The 19147-nt window shown below is 34.9% G+C and overlaps 1 protein-coding gene across 1 annotated transcript in view; it reads left to right on the top strand.

Moving 5' to 3' along the window:
- The window catches only part of DNER (delta/notch like EGF repeat containing), a 129478-nt gene that overhangs the window by 68929 nt on the left and 41402 nt on the right, over positions 1-19147 (top strand). The window contains exons 5-6 of the mRNA XM_030494671.1: positions 9838-9983; positions 16599-16752. Coding sequence (XP_030350531.1) covers positions 9838-9983; positions 16599-16752 — 300 coding nt within the window. The remainder of the gene's footprint in view (positions 1-9837; positions 9984-16598; positions 16753-19147) is intronic.

Below are 19147 nucleotides of genomic sequence, written 5' to 3'. Positions count from 1 at the left end.
TTGTTCCTTTCTCCCAAAAACGTCAAAAAAATGCAATTATGTTTTCAGGTCTGTATCATGGTTATTAGGATATTAACTCTGTTGACAAAACCTGCTTCTCGTCAGCTTCCATGGTAAAATGTTGGAAAACTTGCTTTTCTGCCTTGGTGTGCCCACTGCTGAAGCTGCAATGACAGGAGCTGTTTCAGAAAAATAGTAGCTGGGTGCTGTTACTTTGCCTCCATTTCCCCATAGGTAATATGATAAACCCCCCTGTATATCTATATTGAAAAAAATGCTTGTAAATGTCTTGAAATTATTTGCTTTTTGACTTTGCGCTTCCATGATGCAGCTTGAAAAGCAGTTTTCATGAGATATTGCTACATTTATTTTTTTAGATTTTTTGTCTGCTTATAAAATAAAAAGAATAAATATATAAGGAAATCTGCTATTTCTCAGGTAAGACCTTGCAGATAATAAAGCAGAAAGTTGAACATTTAATATGAATGAATATTTTTATCTGAATAGAAAATAAATCCTCCAGTACAATCTTTAATATCTTTATTTTCATCACAGCAAAGAAAAACTGGTATAGACCAGGTGTGTAATCTGATTTTCCGCAAGATGCCTGGCCTTTTAGATCAATTTAACTAATCAATTTAACTAATCAATTTAAACCATAATTGTAAAGTATTTTAGAAGTATTTCTTTAAGTAAACTTGGTAGCTGTATGAACACATTTGGAAATGGATGCTGTAGAATCTTTATGAAGAATACTGATGCTGTTCAAATGCCAGCACCTATCAGGTGGCTTGAATTCCGCAAAACTTTCTGAAGTTTTGCTTTAAAAGCAAAATTAATGCTTGGCTCCTCAAGCACAAGAGATCAGTTGTATTTTAAGAAGTGCGTGAACCATATGTACATATGGAATCAGAAAGGATAATATTTCCCTACCCAAAATGCTGTCCTGGCTTTCTAGTGCAGCAAAGTATTTTCTTTGTTACCTCTGCTCTGATTAGTTATTTGCTCTCTTGATGCTCCTTGGGTTATTTAATGAATCTCTTTGCAATCTCTCTTCATACATTAACAAGTGATCACCACTAATATAACTGCAGGTATGTTGAACAGGCAAAATGAAACTTTGTGTCCAAAATACTATATAAAAAACAATCTAGAGAGATATTTTGAAAGAACAGAGTCTGATCTAGCACTTTTTATCTGGCTACAGAATTTCAGATTAGGAAACAAGTTGTAACTGTCTTTTGGATGCTGTATTTTGTGTTGTTACATGTCTTTAAAACAGAGACATATTTCCATCAAAAGCAGTTTGCTGCATGTTGAAATTGTTTTTACTTTAGCAAAAATTAAATAGGACAATTTTATTTCATGAAAGGAGATGTGTAAATTGAATTCACTGAAAGCCACATAATCAAGTTACTCTAGCTTTAACAAGTTACCATGTGTCAGCTGAGCATCTGTGTGAGCTCTTAGCCCATGGCATATGTGCAGTTGTTTGACTTAACCCTCTTTCACTCTGGACTAAATTCAATCACATTGCCTTGCACATGCCATAGCTGGAGCGTTCATGCAGTTCTGCTGCTCTGCTGTCATGCAGTAATGCGTGTGTATGACTATTTAGTTACTTTTGTGCAAGTCAGCCTTGCTGCTGGGGAATTATGGTGACAAGTGCTCCAGTTAATGGGGTTTTCATTTCTATGTGTGCAATTTGCTTGGAAGAGCCCTACTGTAGGCAGTATTGTGCATTGTGCTCAACTGTGAACATTTCCCTGGGGTTCTGGGCATGAGAGCTAACCTTGCAGAAAATGGCTGTTTGATAAACAATAGCAGCAGCAGAACTGTGAAGAGCATAAAAAATTCAATCAAGTGTTTATTTCAGTCACTTTTTTAAAAGATCACTCTATAAGGCAAAAAGTTAAGCATTCAGCTGATATCCAAATCCTTCTGAAGAATGCTGTTAGGCTATATAAGAAAGGGTATCTTTATAAATATGATAAAAATCAATATCCTACACTGTCCTTCATGATCTAATTACGTGGACCTCATCTCATGTGTAAACAGATGTAAACATTTGACTATTTACTTTTTTAATACATTGTATTAAATTTTAAACTAGCATCTAAATATTTTTTGCTTTTTAGAGTAATCTTTAATATATTGTTAAAATTAATTTTATTCACTTCTACTTCTAGCAAGTAACAGTGGGAAATTATTTTCTTTGGAAATGCATCTGCTCAAACTTGTAATTCTTGGCAAAATAGCTTTTGTTTGTTTATTTAATTTTAAGATTTCTCTTTCTTCAAATATGACTTTTCAGACCCATTCACAGTCAAGGTATTTACATTCAGTTGATCACATGGTTGTTTGCACTGTGAGATCTTGGGCACACTGCTTAACCTGATTTGTAAAATAAGGATTAATTTAAAGGGAAATGTGAGGCACATTTTAATAATGCTTGTAATATGTAGGTAGCCACTCATAAGTCTTTAAGTTGAACCAGTCACTATAGATAAACCCTGGCCAACCTTGCGATCCCATCTACCACAGCTCCCCTTATCAGCTATGCCATTTGTATTCCACCACACTTAACTACTTTTGCAAAGTGTAGTATCAGAGGTGCAGGTGGTCTACATTTGTGCCCAAAATAGTTTGCTGCTAGCTTGGCAGCATTGTTGAGATGCTGATAAATAAGCACACAACGGGGAAATTGTGATATAGGAAATCTGTAAGATCAGTCTTGTCACCCTTCACTGGGCTTTCACCATTATTTTGGACAGTAAGCAGAGTCCTTGAAGCCATGACAGAAGGTCATACTCTATGCTACTGTCACATCTCCTTAATAAGCTGTATGCAAGTGGTTTCATAAGTGTAAGAGTACTCTTGCTGGCTGACTATTTCATAATCTTCTCACGGGTTTTGGTCCAGATAAGCTATTAAGGTGGGTAATTGTTTCGTAACATTGAAATTCAGAAATTCCTATTTGTTTTAGAGGAAAAGTAATTGAATATGTGTTTTGGGATTTCTCTATGCTAAGTGAATCCAACCAGTTTGCTCAGTTCATAAATGTATTTTAACTGTGAGTCCTGCAAAACTGAGCTCTGGATTGGAAGTCAAGCTGTGTGCTATTTCTTCCCAAAGTTTTGGTAGTATTTCCTACCAGACTTTGCTCTCTGTTACACCTGTGTAACACTATAACTGTCAATCTGTCCCCGTCAGAGTTCCAGTAATGTTACTGAGAATATAACTTGACCAGCAGCACGTTTATCCTTATCACTGTAATGGAAATTACATCTAAGAAGAAAGTATATGTTTGATTTTTCAGAGCCCAGGATGAGTTTTTGGTACTGGTAGTGAAAGAAGAAAGCATATCTATTTTTAAACTGAATGTGACTATGATATCAGTTTGGAGAAAAAAAAAAAAATGCAAGAGAAGTTTTACAGTTGCTTACCAGCACAACAAAAAATTATTTAAATTGCTGCTCCATGTGAATTTTTGAAAAATAAAGTATTTCAAACAGTTCTTGAACTGATTCTCACTAAAATCTATATCTACTTTCAAAAGCAGTATCTGACCAAGGCTTCTGTGACAAAGCACAGTAAGCATTCTGATCTAGATAAAATCTGGGGGAGTTGTACCACTTATCAAAAATGCTATTTCTGGGCAAAATAGCAGTTTTGTTATTGCAGCTGTATTTTTGTATCCCCAGATGCTATGTTGCCTAGCAGTATCATTACAGAATGAGCTCAGATGTTCTGTACAAATATCCTATGGCACTGGTAGTACAGAAGCACTGCATCAAAGATTGCTAATGTCATTGACTACCTGTTTCTCACTTACTGTTTTCTGCTTATGTATGAAAATAATTCTAAGGCAAACTAGGAAAGGATTCCTGACCCATTTTTTCAAAAACTGTAAAACAGTGCTAGTGTCAGGGCCCTGAGGGTATCGATAGGCCTTAATGACCTTGACCATTAGGGTCATGGAAAAAATTATAAATGATTGTGTATTTGTAAATCAAAAACATTCCTCTACTATTTCAACATGTAAAGGTAAATTTTCACAATCAAATGTATCATGAGGACATCTTATGCTTTTTCATTTGTTAGGTCTCAAAAATGAGTTGAACATCACTTCCATGAATGAGTGGAAGGACTGAGCTCTCCTGGACTTGCTAGATGAATAACTGCTGTTTGAGATTGTGATATGCAATGCCATAAGAGAGGGAAATTGGTTTACAAGTTAAACGGAGTTTACTACTTCATGCTTAGATCCAAAAAGGTACTTAAGCATGGCAGTGATTAGTATAGATCCCTGTGGTGGGTTTCATAGTCTTGAATGTTAGCTATATCATATGATACATGGACAGTGTGAGTCATATGGACAGGAAATAATCTTTGTATAAAATTTGGACATAAAATTTTAGGAAGAAGGACTAGAATTTAAGTCTCCCTCCCTTTGTGTGGTTGGTTTTTTTTTTCTTCTTTTTTTTTTGTTTCCTTTTTTCTTCTTTTTTTTCTTTTCTTTCCATCCCCCCCCTCCCCCTTGGCAAGTACTGTAATCAATCCCCTTTCCCCAGCTTCCTTTCTTTAAATTATTCTTGTGCCTGCAAATTTCAATGGCCACAAAAGAAAAGGTTGAGCATATTGACCACTCCTGTTCAGCTTGCTGGATAACATTTTCTCCTGTGATGTGAGAGATGTGGTCAAACAGAAAATTCCTCTTTGATCTCTTACACTTTAGGTTAATTCTGTAACTTTCCATTATTTGTGGATGAACTAGCAGACGTACTTATGTAGCTTCTATTCTGGATCACGAAGGCTTCTAAACTATGGTGAAGTATGTTCTGACAGCAGCCATATTGTTTCTAGAAGCTGAAATCAGGTCTAGAACTATTATAGCTTCATTATGTTACTACATGACATGAACTGAAGATGTGGTGCAGGCAGACCCAATACCAATGTTTTGCTCCTAAAGGACTGATACTGTTTTTCTTACAATTGTATATATCCAAATTTCTTTTTTCAAATTGTGAATAACTACTGTACACCGGGAATGGAGTGGAGAAATGAGATCACCTTGTTCTGTGGCCCTTACTCTTTTCCTACTCACTTTGACTTAGAAGTGCCCTTAGTGCTGAGGCTGTATGCAGCGCAGGGAAGCTGTAGGCACATAGTGTCTTTGAGAACTCCACTGCTTTGCAAAATGTTGAAGTCGGCTACTGACCCCAAAAGCTTTTGGTGTGGGAAAGTGTTAAGAGAGAAAAACAGAACAGATGGAAACTGATAGACATCTTGCTGGTGTCTCATTTCCTTGGGAAACCAGGCTAAAAGTAAGTTGAAACTTGGGGACTGGTGCTTCATTGTGAGTGTCCAACTGCCTTCGCAGTCATTCTCTCTCACCCAAGAAATCTTTAGGTGGACTCAAAGAGGTATATTTTTGTAAACAGGAACTTTAATATAGGGAGCTATTGCTGTATTTCTGCTGTAAAAATATAGAATCATAGAATGGTTTGGGTTGTGTTGTAGTTTAAGCCCAGCTGGTAGCTCGGAACCATGCAGCTGCTCTCTCACTTCCCTCCTTCTTCCCCCTTGCTCCTGGCAGGATGGGGAGGAGAATCGAAAGAATGTAAACTCCACAGGTGAGATAATAAAAGTCAAGTAACTAAAGAATAATACAAAACTACTACTAATAACAATAATGATAAGGGAAATAACAAGGGGAGACAATATAAAACTTAAAAAGGGAAGGGGAAAAAACCCAACAATAAACACAAGTGATGCACAGTACAATTGCTCACCACCTGCTGACCGATACCCGGCCTGACCTGAGCAGTGATCAGTCCCTTCCAGGTAACTTCCCCCAGTTTATATACTGAGCTTGACGTGCTGTGGTATTGAATACCCCTTTGACTAGTTTGAGTCAGGTGTCCTGTCTCTGCTCCCTCCTAGCTTCTTGCGCTCCTCGTCACTGGCAGAGCATGAGAGACTGAAAAGTCCTTGATCAGGGTAAGCATTGATTAGCAACAACTAAAACATTTGTGTGTTATCAGCATCATTCTCAGACTGAAGTCGAAAACACAGCACTACGCCAGCTACTAAGAAGGAGAAAAATAACTGTTACGGCTGAGCCCAGGACAGGTTGGAAGGGACCTTGAAATCATACGGTTCCTCTGTCACAGGCAGGGACACCTTCCATTAGACCAGGTTGCTCAAAACCCCGTCCAATCTGGTCCTGAACACTTCCAGAGATGGAGCATCCACAACTTCTCTGACCAATGTGTTCCAGTGCCTCACCACCCTTGTAGTATTGTTTCAACCATAGGTGAATGTTGAAATACATATAGTCACTCTGTAGAATACACTTGAGCTGATTGCAAAAGCAAGAGTGTGTAATAGTATTAGGTGCATACCAAGAGCTAGTTACAGTTTGTGCCTTCCATTAACATAATATGCAATCAGATAATGTTCTGAGTTGGTGGCCTATTAGCTTGTCTTCCTTATTTTGGCAGTCTACCTTGGACCAGCTTGCTGACCTCAGTCTGCTGTGCCTAGAAAAAGGTATTGTTCAGAAATGAGACTTGCAAAGGGAGCAAATCAGTTTGTGTAGCCTAGAAAACCTACAATCAATCAATTAATGTTTGAGTAGTGGTAATCTGAATGGCACGATATGACCTTGCTGAATGCACCTAGACATGATGACACCTGTCATCTTTAATTTTGACTTTATTCCTTATATTTCATTTTTTCTTGATGTGAGAGAAACAGAAGCATATGTACTTTGTGCTCCTAGGTGTAAGTAGGTGAAACTATCAGAGTGGAATGAGCTGCAGTTTATGTTACCACACATCGTGCCAATGAAATCATGCAGGTGTTTCTCAGACTATCAATGTGTGTGCACAAAGCTGAAGACACCTCCTCTGCAATCTAAATAACTTCTCAGATCATATTATGATTTATTAGGCTTTAAAATTAGTTCCGTAATATTACTATAAATAGCTCTATCCTGAATTCTTCAGCTTAAAATACTCTGATGTCATTATGTTTTAACTAGCTCTAGAAAACCAGGAAGATTAAACTGAACAAAATTACTTTCTGGTATAAAAAGCTGTAATGTTTTTCCCTACACCTTAGACGAAGTGAGCTGTAAACGTGCTTCTGAAATTATTCTCCTACCTGGAAGTTAAAAATAGAACTTAAAACTCACTTTAGTTCAGTTGCTGTTATGGGAATTGGAGAAGGAATTAATTGAAATGCTATGACCTGAGTTAAGCAGGGTATCATATTCAGGTGATCAGTCAAGCTTCTTCTAGCCTTAAAAGCTGGAGATCTCAGAAAGTTGTATGCAACTTCTATAGAGTGAAAATACATAGCCATGTTTTTATTTTTTTAGTCTTTGGAAATTAGGCAAAATAATTAGAAATTGCAGGAAAATATGTGGCATTCCAGTGAGAATAATGATTTTTTTTTTTTAGTGGTTTGCCTAAGGGCTTTTGATACCAAAATAGTAACAAGATTGAAAGTACAAAGAAGGTTGATTTAATACTCCTTTAGGGAACTGTCCTGAAGAATATGTAACAATCTGCTTCAGATAGGCAAATGTGAACCCAAAGACATTTTCTAAATACCACATTCTTTCAAGCATTCACATACAATTGCATGGTTGCCAGTGACAATCTCATTCAGTTGTTAAAGGAAATCATTCTGGCTGCATCTTTGAACAGATGGTTAAAAATGGGGTGTGTATTAAGGCCAGAATTAATTGGCTTGCTTTGAAGAGGTCAGCAGATTACAGTAATGTTTACTAGCCAAAACAGACCATTAGACATTTGGAACTATATCCAATACATATATATATTTTTTTAATCTGATCCTTTAGAATATTTAGCTAGCTTGTAGAGGCAATAGTCAAGCTGATGACATCTATATGGGACATGAGATTTTCCTGCTTTGAAGATACGGTTTAGGGATCATTGTATCTAGCATAGACCACTACTTGTTGAAAGGATGCAGATTTTAAAAAGCAAAACCTAGAAATGAGAACAAAGAATGGAAGTCTTCTATGTGATTTTTTAATGGAATTTGTAAAATTTGTCATGCTGGACACTCTGATCTGCCAAATGAAATTAATGTTTAGCAGCTGTTCTGGAAAGAGAATTCACCTGAAATTCAGAGTTTCACGAAACTTAGGTTTATTACTGTTCATTATAAATATTATCTTGTACTATTTTTTTTCTGCTTAACTATTTATGTATTCAAGTATTGCGATTTCCAGTCTACAGTGCAAGAAGCCAGATTGCATCTTTGAATTTCTTTTGAGGTTAAGGCTGTAAATGGATTCTAGTATTTAAAGTGAAAAATATTAGAGAAAACTTTCTATGTCATTCATTCCTGCACCTTTTTACTGTCATTACTTTTAAAACTCAGGATATTTAGAAAAAAAAAAAAAAACCCACATCAGTTTTTAATTAAATTCTCTCTTTTAATTCCTGTAAGAAAAGTATAGTTCTGCAATGGCTCTGTGTCTATAACTTCCCATTCTGATACTACAAACAGTCTTAGACCCTCAGGAGTCTACCCACACCAAGAAAAGTGAAGTCAAATTGAAGTTTGCCAATTTATGGAACAATCTTTGTGGTTTGTTTTTGTTTTGCTTTGTTTTTTTGTTTTTTTGTTTTTTTGTTTTTTTGTTTTTTTGTTTTTTTGTTTTTTTGTTTTTTTGTTTTTTTGTTTTTTTGTTTTTTTGTTTTTTTGTTTTTTTGTTTTTTTGGTTTTTTGGTTTTTTGGTTTTTTGGTTTTTTGGTTTTTTGGTTTTGTTTTGTTTTTTTAATGCATATATTCTGCATACAGTATATACACTATATCAAACTCACAATTTTTATGTCACAGCACATTTATTCTGCTACAAGCTCCTAGAACAAAACAGCAAACTGGTGCCACACATGAAAGGGCTGTAACCTGGGTGGAACAATGCAGTTTGAGCACAAGTGAAGTATAGGAGCAGTATATGTATTCTGATTTGAATTCTGACTTAATTGTGTATGTGATGGGCTGTGTATGTGCCTCATTTTATCTATTCTGCTGTCTTTTATTTTCCAGGTATATCTGTTAGAAATATGGGTGATAGGGATGTTATGCTCCAGTGTGTTTTAATAGCTTCTAACCATTTTTTTAATTCCATGCATTTAGAGCTGCTAGCCAGAGATTAATGAATTTTGCTGTTCCTTGTCAAATGTTTCCATTTTCATGTTTTGTTTGCCTATACCTGGAATACCACCTTATAGAGTAATCAGATCAGACATTCAATAGTACTTGTATTGCAAGCATACAAAGAAATGCTGTCAAGCTGTGTATATATGTTCTCGCAAATTTCGTAAAAATACAGCCATCTGTTACCAATGTAATGCAGTTTGCAATCTGTGTGCTTTTTAGCTCTGAAGTAACTTTTAGAAATTCGTTAAAACATTTTCTCTACTGAATTTGATTTTGATATTTGCTGTCATTAGAAAACTTAAAAAATATATTTTAACTTGCCAGAAAGTCACGGGCAAAAGCATTTGCTTATTCGAGATCTGAAAATTGACAGCAGATTAGAGCTTTGGATATAGATCTATTTCACCAGCCTGCCTCCCTTTGTTAATCAATATGCTGAGTGTTCATTTCCAAACTATATTCTAACTTTTATTTACATGCACTAAATTTAGATGTGTATATGAAATATAAGCAATGTTCTTCTTAGTTGCCAGTTTCTTTCAATTCAGTTTTATTTGTTTGCCTAGTGGTACAGCATTAGTATGTATAAGTGTATTTTCTCCTATAGTAAGATTTTCTTTTTTTCCTAAGGTTTTCTGAATGATTCAGTTACTAAGTGCATTGTGGCTCTACGCTTGACTGTGATAGTGAAAGTCAGTACCTGCATGCCTGTGGGAAGCCATTCAGATAACTTCCAGTGTTCGGGGAAAGGAAAATGTATCACCAAACCAGATGAGGTAAGGTGAATTTCCTGTAGTGTGGAAATTCCATAATAATATAAACACAGGGTAAGTCTTACTTGGTCCTCTGAGTGTATGCATACCTTGCTGCTGTGTAATAGGCTTCTAAAGCTCACAGATGTTACTAAATAATAACAGTATATTTATTTGTTATTCCTAAAACTCAAGCACTTAAAGCGAGAAAATAACTAAGATGAGATGCAAAGATTCATACCCTGTCAATAAAAACAATTCTTCCAATCAGGTATAAGGTAATGTCTACTACATCTTACTGTCACTATACGAGAACATTTCTTTATGAGATGAAGAGCACGTGGTGGGGGGTTGGGATCCTCAATCTCCAGAACAATGTGTTCCTGTTTGTTAAATCTTCAACCTTCTTTTGGTTTTAGATCTGATTTAATCTAGTAGTTATCTCTCCATGTCCCAATAATTGCTCACTTGGAAACAAAATGGAGTAATTTGGTAATGTTTGGAAGTTTTCCTGTACGGTTTTCAACTTTACATGATACCGCACTGAGAGATCACAATAATGAGAAAAATTCCACTGGCCACTGTGATGTTTTTGTACTATCTAGTAACATAAGAACATAACAACCAAATGTGTCAGATCTGTAGCCCATATACTGCTTTTACAAAACCAGCCTGGCCTTCTGTGAATGAGATCCTGTATTCTCTTGTTACTTTCTATATGTGTTGATTTTATTTCATGGATTAAAAGTAATTTAGAGCACAAATGTGCACAGTTAATCTTTGGTTTTATTAATATTCATTTGGGAGGTAAAAAGCAATAGTAAGTGTTGAGTAAATATTAACAGCTGTGAGCCTGCCGTGAGCAAAGAAAATTTGGCATATTTAGGGAATTCACTGTTAGTTCATCTGCTACCATTTTCTGATTTAAATTCTCAATAAGCATGTTTGATAGAAAAATGACCTTTTGAACAATAATAATTACATTGGTACTGTAATCTATATATGCATGGTAGTGCTAACATCTGGAATAATTAAGCATCTAATTTCTCAAAAATGAAATTTTAAAATGCTTGCAGTAATGTGTGAACACAATTATTGCAAGATGTGTTTAGAAGTAAGTGTTACTCTACAATACCAGCTGGCTGGTATCCAAACAAATTACTAATTCAGATACAATGTCCTATTTCATAGTCCAGTTTAATTTTTCTGCTTTAATATATTTCACAATTTTATTTTACAAATTCAGTATCTTGAATTTGATTTATGTTTATTCACATGTTCAAATTTACTATATATAACAGTATATCCAAATGTCTACTTTTTCCATTTTTTTCTCAGATAAGAGTTAAAACCTTTCACAAATATTATTGATATTATTGTTTTCCATGTTTTCATGGTATTTGTCCATTTTCATGAATTTAATTTCTTTTTCTTATTGCATGTCATATCTCACAAATAAAAATAAATTACTTCCTGTATCTATGCAGAAAAAGAAGTGCTTTTCTGTATTAATGAAAATGCATATATAGCCTTTAATAATTATCCATGTTTTATAAATCTTTGTGACATGGCAAGTAAAATAAAATACACTTTAAAAAAGAAAGACGAATTTGCTTCATGGACAGAAAGAGGAGTTAGTACGTCACTCAAAAATACAGAAGTCAGGACCTCTATATCGTCACCTGTACTCTTGACATTGGAAGTTTTATGTGTTAAAACTAGAACTGATAAAAGAGTCGCCCTTAAGCACATGTAAGTGTGTTGATTTCCCTGAAAAAAATAAGGATTGAAGGATTTTCAGACCTTTCCACCAGTTTTTCTTTGAACCTAAGAGTAATAAGAGGAAAATTTATTAAGACAGTGTTTTTGAAGTAGTGTGCACTAGGTTGCAGTTGGCTGACACCCCTGTGGCTGAAGCTGTGGGACATAGAAATCACGCTGAAGCTTGTTTATGAAAAGGCATCTATCAATTCATGGTAACTAGAATTAGAAGGATTCTAATAATAATATCTCTTATCTTCAAACAAAATTTTAACCTCAGAAATGTAATTTCTTTTATTTTCACTGTCACAAACTGCTCCTGAAATTTCTAGGACTTTAACAAATGAGGGAATATCCCCAGTGATCATCTCACATGCCATCAAACTTATGACAGACAGCTTGCTGGGCTGGGGTAGCTCACTAAAAACTCAGATGAAGTTTTTTGAAATATACATAATTTATGTCCAGTTTCCTACTCCAGGGAGAAAAAAACTGATTCAGGCCCAGCATAAGCCACATAGGTCAAAATAGGAGGTGCATATTTCATTAAGCAGGATATTTTTGCTCTTGTTTAACTCATCTTAGGTAAGATATGCTCTAAAATATCTTGATGATTACCCTAATGATGGAGCAAACAACTGCCAAAATTACATGTACGGACTGTTGTGTTGGTTTCCCACAAGACACATCTTCTGCACTTCTTTTTGCAGAATTGAAACTTTAATCTTCTTTAGGTTTACAACCTGCCCTTTGTGATTCGCTGTTTGTTTTTATCTATAATTCATTCTGTTTTGCACAATCTAGTTTTACAGATTGCAAAGCAACTCCTTAGAAGAATACATAAAAGGCCTAACACCATGAACAAACTAAGAGCTCTGCTGGCTGTAGTGATAGCTTCCAGTGCCAAGAAGATTAACGATTGTCTTTGTGGTTTTATGTACTTCATAATTTTATTCTAAATCTAGCTTAATGTAAAAGAATGTAGTAACACATCTGCTTAATGGGAAAGTTAAATGTGATTAACACTCTGCGGTGATCTAAGTGCAGTGGCATACTGTTATCTATGGAGTGCATAAAACTATAAACACATTCCGGTCTAACTTCGAAGTCTTGTCCAGTTTTTACTCGTTTATTACTGATACATAACTTAGCTTCTACTCAGCTAGTGCTTTTTATAGAGTGTGAATATGGAGAGGAAAGATTTTAATGGCAGAATTCTTTTCACTTATTGTTGATTCTGAAAGGAACACTTTGAATAAAGTTCTGTGAAGAGATGCTGAGTCAAAATGATACCTTTTCCTTCCTATGCACAAAGTTTGTACCTCTGCTTTCCTGTCAGGCTTACCATTCTTCCACAATGGAAGTGTTAATGTGTCAGAAGGATAATACTGGTCTTGGCATGATCCCAACATAAATACCACTTATACATTCATGTACTCAGCTTTACACCAGAATAAGTTGTCCTCAAACCAGTTAGCTGTGAATGGAAGAGAAAAATTTCGGTGTTAACTAAAAGAGATTTGTTTAGTGTGATTTTCTGATTCCATGCAGGATTTTAAAGAACTTGGCCATCCATTAGATTTAAGCCCCGCAATTTTGCTGACAATGGGGATAAAATGATTTCTTTCACAGATTGCTCTGTTCCATAACTTCGGTTCTCTCGAAGAGCTGATTGTGTATATAAAAAATGTTATTGCTTGGTTTAGAACCCTTGAGATTTACACAAAAATAACTGGCCTCTGCCTGCACTGAGGAATAATGTATTAAACTGAATAGCAATGATTTCCATGCCACCTCTATGGGCTAGAAGCTTTGGGCTAGAAAGGCCAATTATAAAAGAGCCTCCTTTATACCTAAAGGTGTGCTCTCCTGCATACGGACTTGGGTTCCTAAATAGAATATGCTTCTTAATGCAGAATGTATAACTGTCATACAGCAATGTTTTGCTCAAATATATTATAGCAGCTCACTGTGAGCAGCAATAAATACTGAAAGTCTTTCTCAGAAAGAGAAAGAGTAGACATTCATTTTGTCCTGGTCATGTTAACAGCTTCTTTACTATATTAAAAAAAGATAAATGGTATCTATACTATAAATGGCATTTATAGTATCTGTAGTCTGAAATTTAGAATCTGATAAGCACTTTATTACTGGGCTTACTTAAAATAGGCAAAAAGTACTATATTCCAACTATAATTATCATATGATACTTACAGATTGGATAATAGCAAATTATTTTAAAGAACTTTATTTTAAAGTATTTTATTGCCACCTAAAATGATATGTAATAGGTTTGCACTCCCATAATCAAATAAAATACACAGATGAACAGCCTAGGGGTAGTAGCTTGTTTTGGAATTCTTACCTAGTGACTTTACTACTAGCATTATGCTAATGGGTAGCTACTTCTTGACTTAGTTTTCCTCAAATATGCTAGTATGTGTCATCTTTTCAGGATAAAAATTAATAGTGTAATTTGGGAAAAGTGAAGATGACATAAAATCTTCTCTACAGAATAACTTGTCTGCAGCTTAGAACTGTTATCTGTCGTTAGACATTTCAGTCTGAAGTGTTACAATGCTTTTCTTTTGCTGCTTTCAAAACCCATCTTTTTAACTACACCATATGTAAAGATGTCTGTATCACACTCTTAGATTTCAGTATTATCTGACCTTTTTGTAAATTGCTATTTCATTAATATCATTCAGGCAATGACTGACTGTTGCATTGTTTAAATAAATACTAATAATCAGCTTCCATTGCTTTGGAATTAGATTTCAGTGCAGGCAGAGCCATGCTGTTTGTGTCTGTGAACAGCACACACATTCCCTTCCTCTCCAATGAATGGTTCAGGTGATGATGTACTTTGCATCTTGTATTTAGCATACATCAACCATGTACCTGTGCCTACCTAACAAACACGGTACCTCTCTGGGCAGTTAACTTTGGTATATTTCTTGAATCTCTTGCTTAGGGATGTCTTAAGCTTCAGATAGACGTAGATAAGCCTGTTCTGATTTCCAGCGCATACACACCAGTAATACATTTAAATGAGATCAAGGATCTGATCTCTTCGAAAGGCAGAGAGTCTAGGTGCAATGCCTGTATCTTTCCACATGCTCTACTCATGTCGATTTTAGGAAAAAATGCTGTTTTTTACATGCTGTGGTATCTCACTTTGTTCATCCAGAACAGGTGAGTTATTTAAACCAGCAGCAACCTTGATTTTGTATTAAGTCTAAACTCAACACTCCATTCCAGCAACAATAACAAGCACAAGCACTTTAAGTCAATATTTAGTATCAGTAAGAGTCAGGATGGCTGCAAAGGATGCTGCAGGCAACAAGTTTATGTGCATTTACCTGGGTCCTGATCCTATATATGCACAATGGTATTGCATGACTCCAATGATATGAGATGTTGAGGACAACACTAATTTTGAAACAGAGGGCCAAAGTGATCCCTGTGCTAATGTGTTTTCCACTAATACTATATGGAAATGTGGAAATACTTACTGGGCATTTGATTAATTGCTTACTTCTTAAATAAAAGTGATTAACTGTTTCACTTTGTTAGCCCCTTTCCTGTGTGGCTTTTGTGAATTCTCTTCAGAGTAAGTTACTGTTCTATGTGTTTTTAATAATTTTGACTGTGGTTTGCTTGCCTCTCTTTCCTTTCTGTTGAACTACAGTCTTATTTGGAAGCCTGTCATTGCTAATGTGTAAGATATTCAGAGCTGTTTTATGAAGAGGCTTAGGTAATACCAGAACATATATAGACTGCACTTAGCAAGAACTTGCAGCATTCCTGATAAATAACATGCCCATGACTTTGAGTTTTGGAGCTATATAGTATTAATCCTTGTTTAAACACTACCAGTGTAATATTTGTAAGGAAGAATGAAGTCTGGATTTTACGGAGTAAAGTTTTTATAATTTGCATGAAGATTATTTTCTACTTAGGTCACAGATGATTATTCGTATGAAGTAAACACAAGTAAAAATAGAAGATAAAATACTAACCCCATCTCTTTGTTTCTAGTTGCACGCACATTCTGTACTTTGCATTACAATGTTTGTGCATGGGACAGCTTCGTTTCTGCCCCGATGATCTGGCTTTGAAATGTATGAGGATAAGTGATATTGCCATCTAGTGTTTGATGAACAAAGAAAGTAAGATTTAATTAAATGTATGTTACAGATGAGAGAGCTTTCCTTGCTTCGATTACTTGATACTTCCTTGTGTTCTAAAGATTTTTTTAAATCTAGTTTTAATTATCTTATTGTTAACAGATGGATTAGGGATGCCCTATCATGCCTACTATAGGTATTTTAAATCTTTAACAAGTGTGTAGTGCTTTTTATCTTTAATTAAGCAACAGGGTTTGGAAAAAGTAACAAGTACATTCAGAAGAAGACCTGTTTTAACAGAATTGAAGGGATTTGTCGCTACTGAAGTACCACTGAAGTGAGTCTCTAAGACCTCAGCTCTGCCCTTCACAGGCACAAAGATGCATAAAGGGTGCATCTTTGTAGCAGGATTTTGTTGCAGGAAAAAGCTGTGCATTACTTATTCTGACAGTTATTCCATTCTATAAGTGTAATTTCTGGAAGAAAAAATATATAGTGATTTAGACATTATGGATCTGGTCCCAGCCTCCTTGTCTAGATGAAATTACTTGGCATGATTACAAATTTTAGCTGAAAAATTGGTGCAGGTTTAGGATTTCAAAAAGTAACTTTGTGCAGTTGATATATTTATGGCAGGTACTCTTGTTATGAACAGGAAAACGAAACCCCATCTTTGTTCAGTGGAGTACTCAATGAAAACATAATATTTGAAAATTTATTGTAAAGTACATATTCTGTTTGTTTTTAGGCAACTTTTTTCTGTGAATGTGAGGATGAGTATCGGGGTTCCCTGTGTGAAGAATTTGATGCTTGTCAGAGCCAGCCCTGTCAGCACAACGCAACCTGCACTGATGTAGCACAGAAACATGACAGGAATAATTTCACCTGCACCTGTCTGGCTGGTAGGTTTTGTATTACCCTTTGAATAATGCATTTTTGCTTTAACATTCAGTGCATATCTTATGCAGAGAAATGAACTGCAACTTCAGATACTAGGAAAGAAGGAAAATACAGCAACAGGGTAAGGGCAGTTTTTAAAAGGAAGATTCATCTGTGAAAAATGACATTGAAAACACACATCTGAACCATAACCTAATGAGTGAATTATTCATAACAATAGAACTTCACCTACTCAGAAGAAATGACCAAAATTTAGTATACATCGGCTTTTTCTTAATCTGTTTTTCATTTTTTAATTTTCAATATAGATTTTAAGTATATATTATAACTTAACTTTCAATAAACATTCTTTCATTCTAACTAGCAAACACTTTTCTTCAGTTACACCACTCAAACGGAAGAAAATTTTCTCCTGATTATGCACTTGTTGGATTGTTCCTCTCAGAATTAACTTAAATCCTGAAAATGTTTTAAAAATTTATAAACTAAACCATGTACTTTGTGGGTTTGATTAATGAACAATTGTCCGAGTTCTCTGAAGTTATTTTAAGAACATTTGTTTTAAAAATTCAATTAAGTGAATATAGACATGTTAATTGAAATTAAGATTAAACTAAATATGATGATCATATACTGGAGGATAAATTAAAGATACATGCTGATGGAAAAAGCTCTTACTGAACAGCTATTACAGAAAACTCTATCTGAAATTTACCAAAACCAAACTCAATTATCATAATAGAAGTTACTTCAATCTATTTTCTAAAATTATTTAAAATTAAAAGTTGGCTAAGATTAGGATCTGTAGCAGGTAATTTGTTTTGTTTCCTACAAACATTTTACTGAATACTTTCATTTCCGTAATACTGGTCAGCTGATATTAGAGAGAAAGGGAACTTATCTGAACAAGGGAAAAACAAAAAGAAGAGGAAGATGCTTCCAGAATAGCCCCTAAGACCTGCACAATATAGAAGCTAAGCAGGTGGAAAAATGAATTTTTTGGTCAGGTTTCTAATGACTGTGTCTAAATGGTTGACTGGATTTCATGCCGGGTGGGTGTTTGTGTGCATGAAATATATATATAAGGTACATGTAGCAATACCACTTTATTCTGCCCCAAAGCAGGATCCTGGAGTGGGTGTTCTGATATTCCCTTAACGATAGGAATATTCTTATTCTTTACCCTCACACGTCAGCACAGACTAGAGAAACTTCCAGCTGCTCTAGATTATATATAAGTACCAGCCTGAAATATGACTGAGCCACAAGCATGTGGATGGAAATGATGCTTTAATGTGGGTGTCATATACTATCCTCTGAACTGTTTTGTGAACTTTGCAGTTCAAAAAATTAGCAATGGTGAATTATTAAGGGCTCTACATTGTCTCCAAAGGCCAAGACATTTCCTTTTAATTATACTTTTTCTGCTTCTAGGACTCCCACCTTTTCTCTCTTTGCTTGAAGTCACTAGCAAACATGCAGTCAGAAAAATATCTATATTTGTATTTTTTTTAATGACCTGAATTTATATTGCTCTGAAACTAAGATGTGAAGTTATTATGCAGGTGTACTCTGATTTGCCAAAGGATCAACTCTCACTTTAATAAGATAAGTAAATATAGCTGAATAATGATTTCAATATGAGAAGAGAAAGAGCAGAGTGGGGCAAACTTCCAATGTTTGAACAACCCCTACCATTACTGTCATGTTGAGAATGTTTGATTCAGAATTCTTTTGGATTGTGACAAGTATTTTCCAACTAGAAAAGGAAAAAAATGTATTTGTTATGTTTGTGCTATTTGCTTTTATTGAGATAGATATCTTGGTAATTGTTCTACATCAAGTACTATTAGGCTAAATTTCCTTTTACAATTTCCCTATCTCAGGAGAAATACAAGAATGATTATAAAAAACCTTCTCAGATTCCATGAAATAAAATTTTTTATTGGATTCAGTTGTGTAAAAAAAGCTTTCAGGGGATATTTAATACAATTCTCATGTGGTTATTGTAAAGCCTAAGAGTGTTTCCACTTGGAAAACTGAACTTTTTCAAGCTATACAGTTAAGTTTTGCAGAGCAACATAAATGTACTTCCAGCTCATATACAAGACTTTGAGGTATCACTGCTGCTGTTACACTTAGATCCAATCTGTTGTAGTTCCTGTTTCCAAACTATATCCAAATTATAGTGCCTCAATAAAATAAATGTTATTTTATTTATTTTATTTGTATAATGATATAAAATCCTAGAAGTTTTGTTGTTTTTTCTGTTGTTTTTTGTTTGTTTGTTTGGTTTGGTTTTTGTTACTATGATCCCAGATATATGCATCAAGTATTTATGGTGGTTTGTTTTTTTTTATTTGGCCTCTCCATATTTTTAAAAGCTCTCTGTAAGTT

Source organism: Strigops habroptila, chromosome 8 (genome assembly GCF_004027225.2).
Source record: "Strigops habroptila isolate Jane chromosome 8, bStrHab1.2.pri, whole genome shotgun sequence".
Lineage (NCBI taxonomy): Eukaryota > Metazoa > Chordata > Aves > Psittaciformes > Psittacidae > Strigops > Strigops habroptila.
The sequence above is the reverse complement of the archived record's forward strand: the minus strand, read 5'-3'. Positions and strand labels throughout refer to the sequence as shown.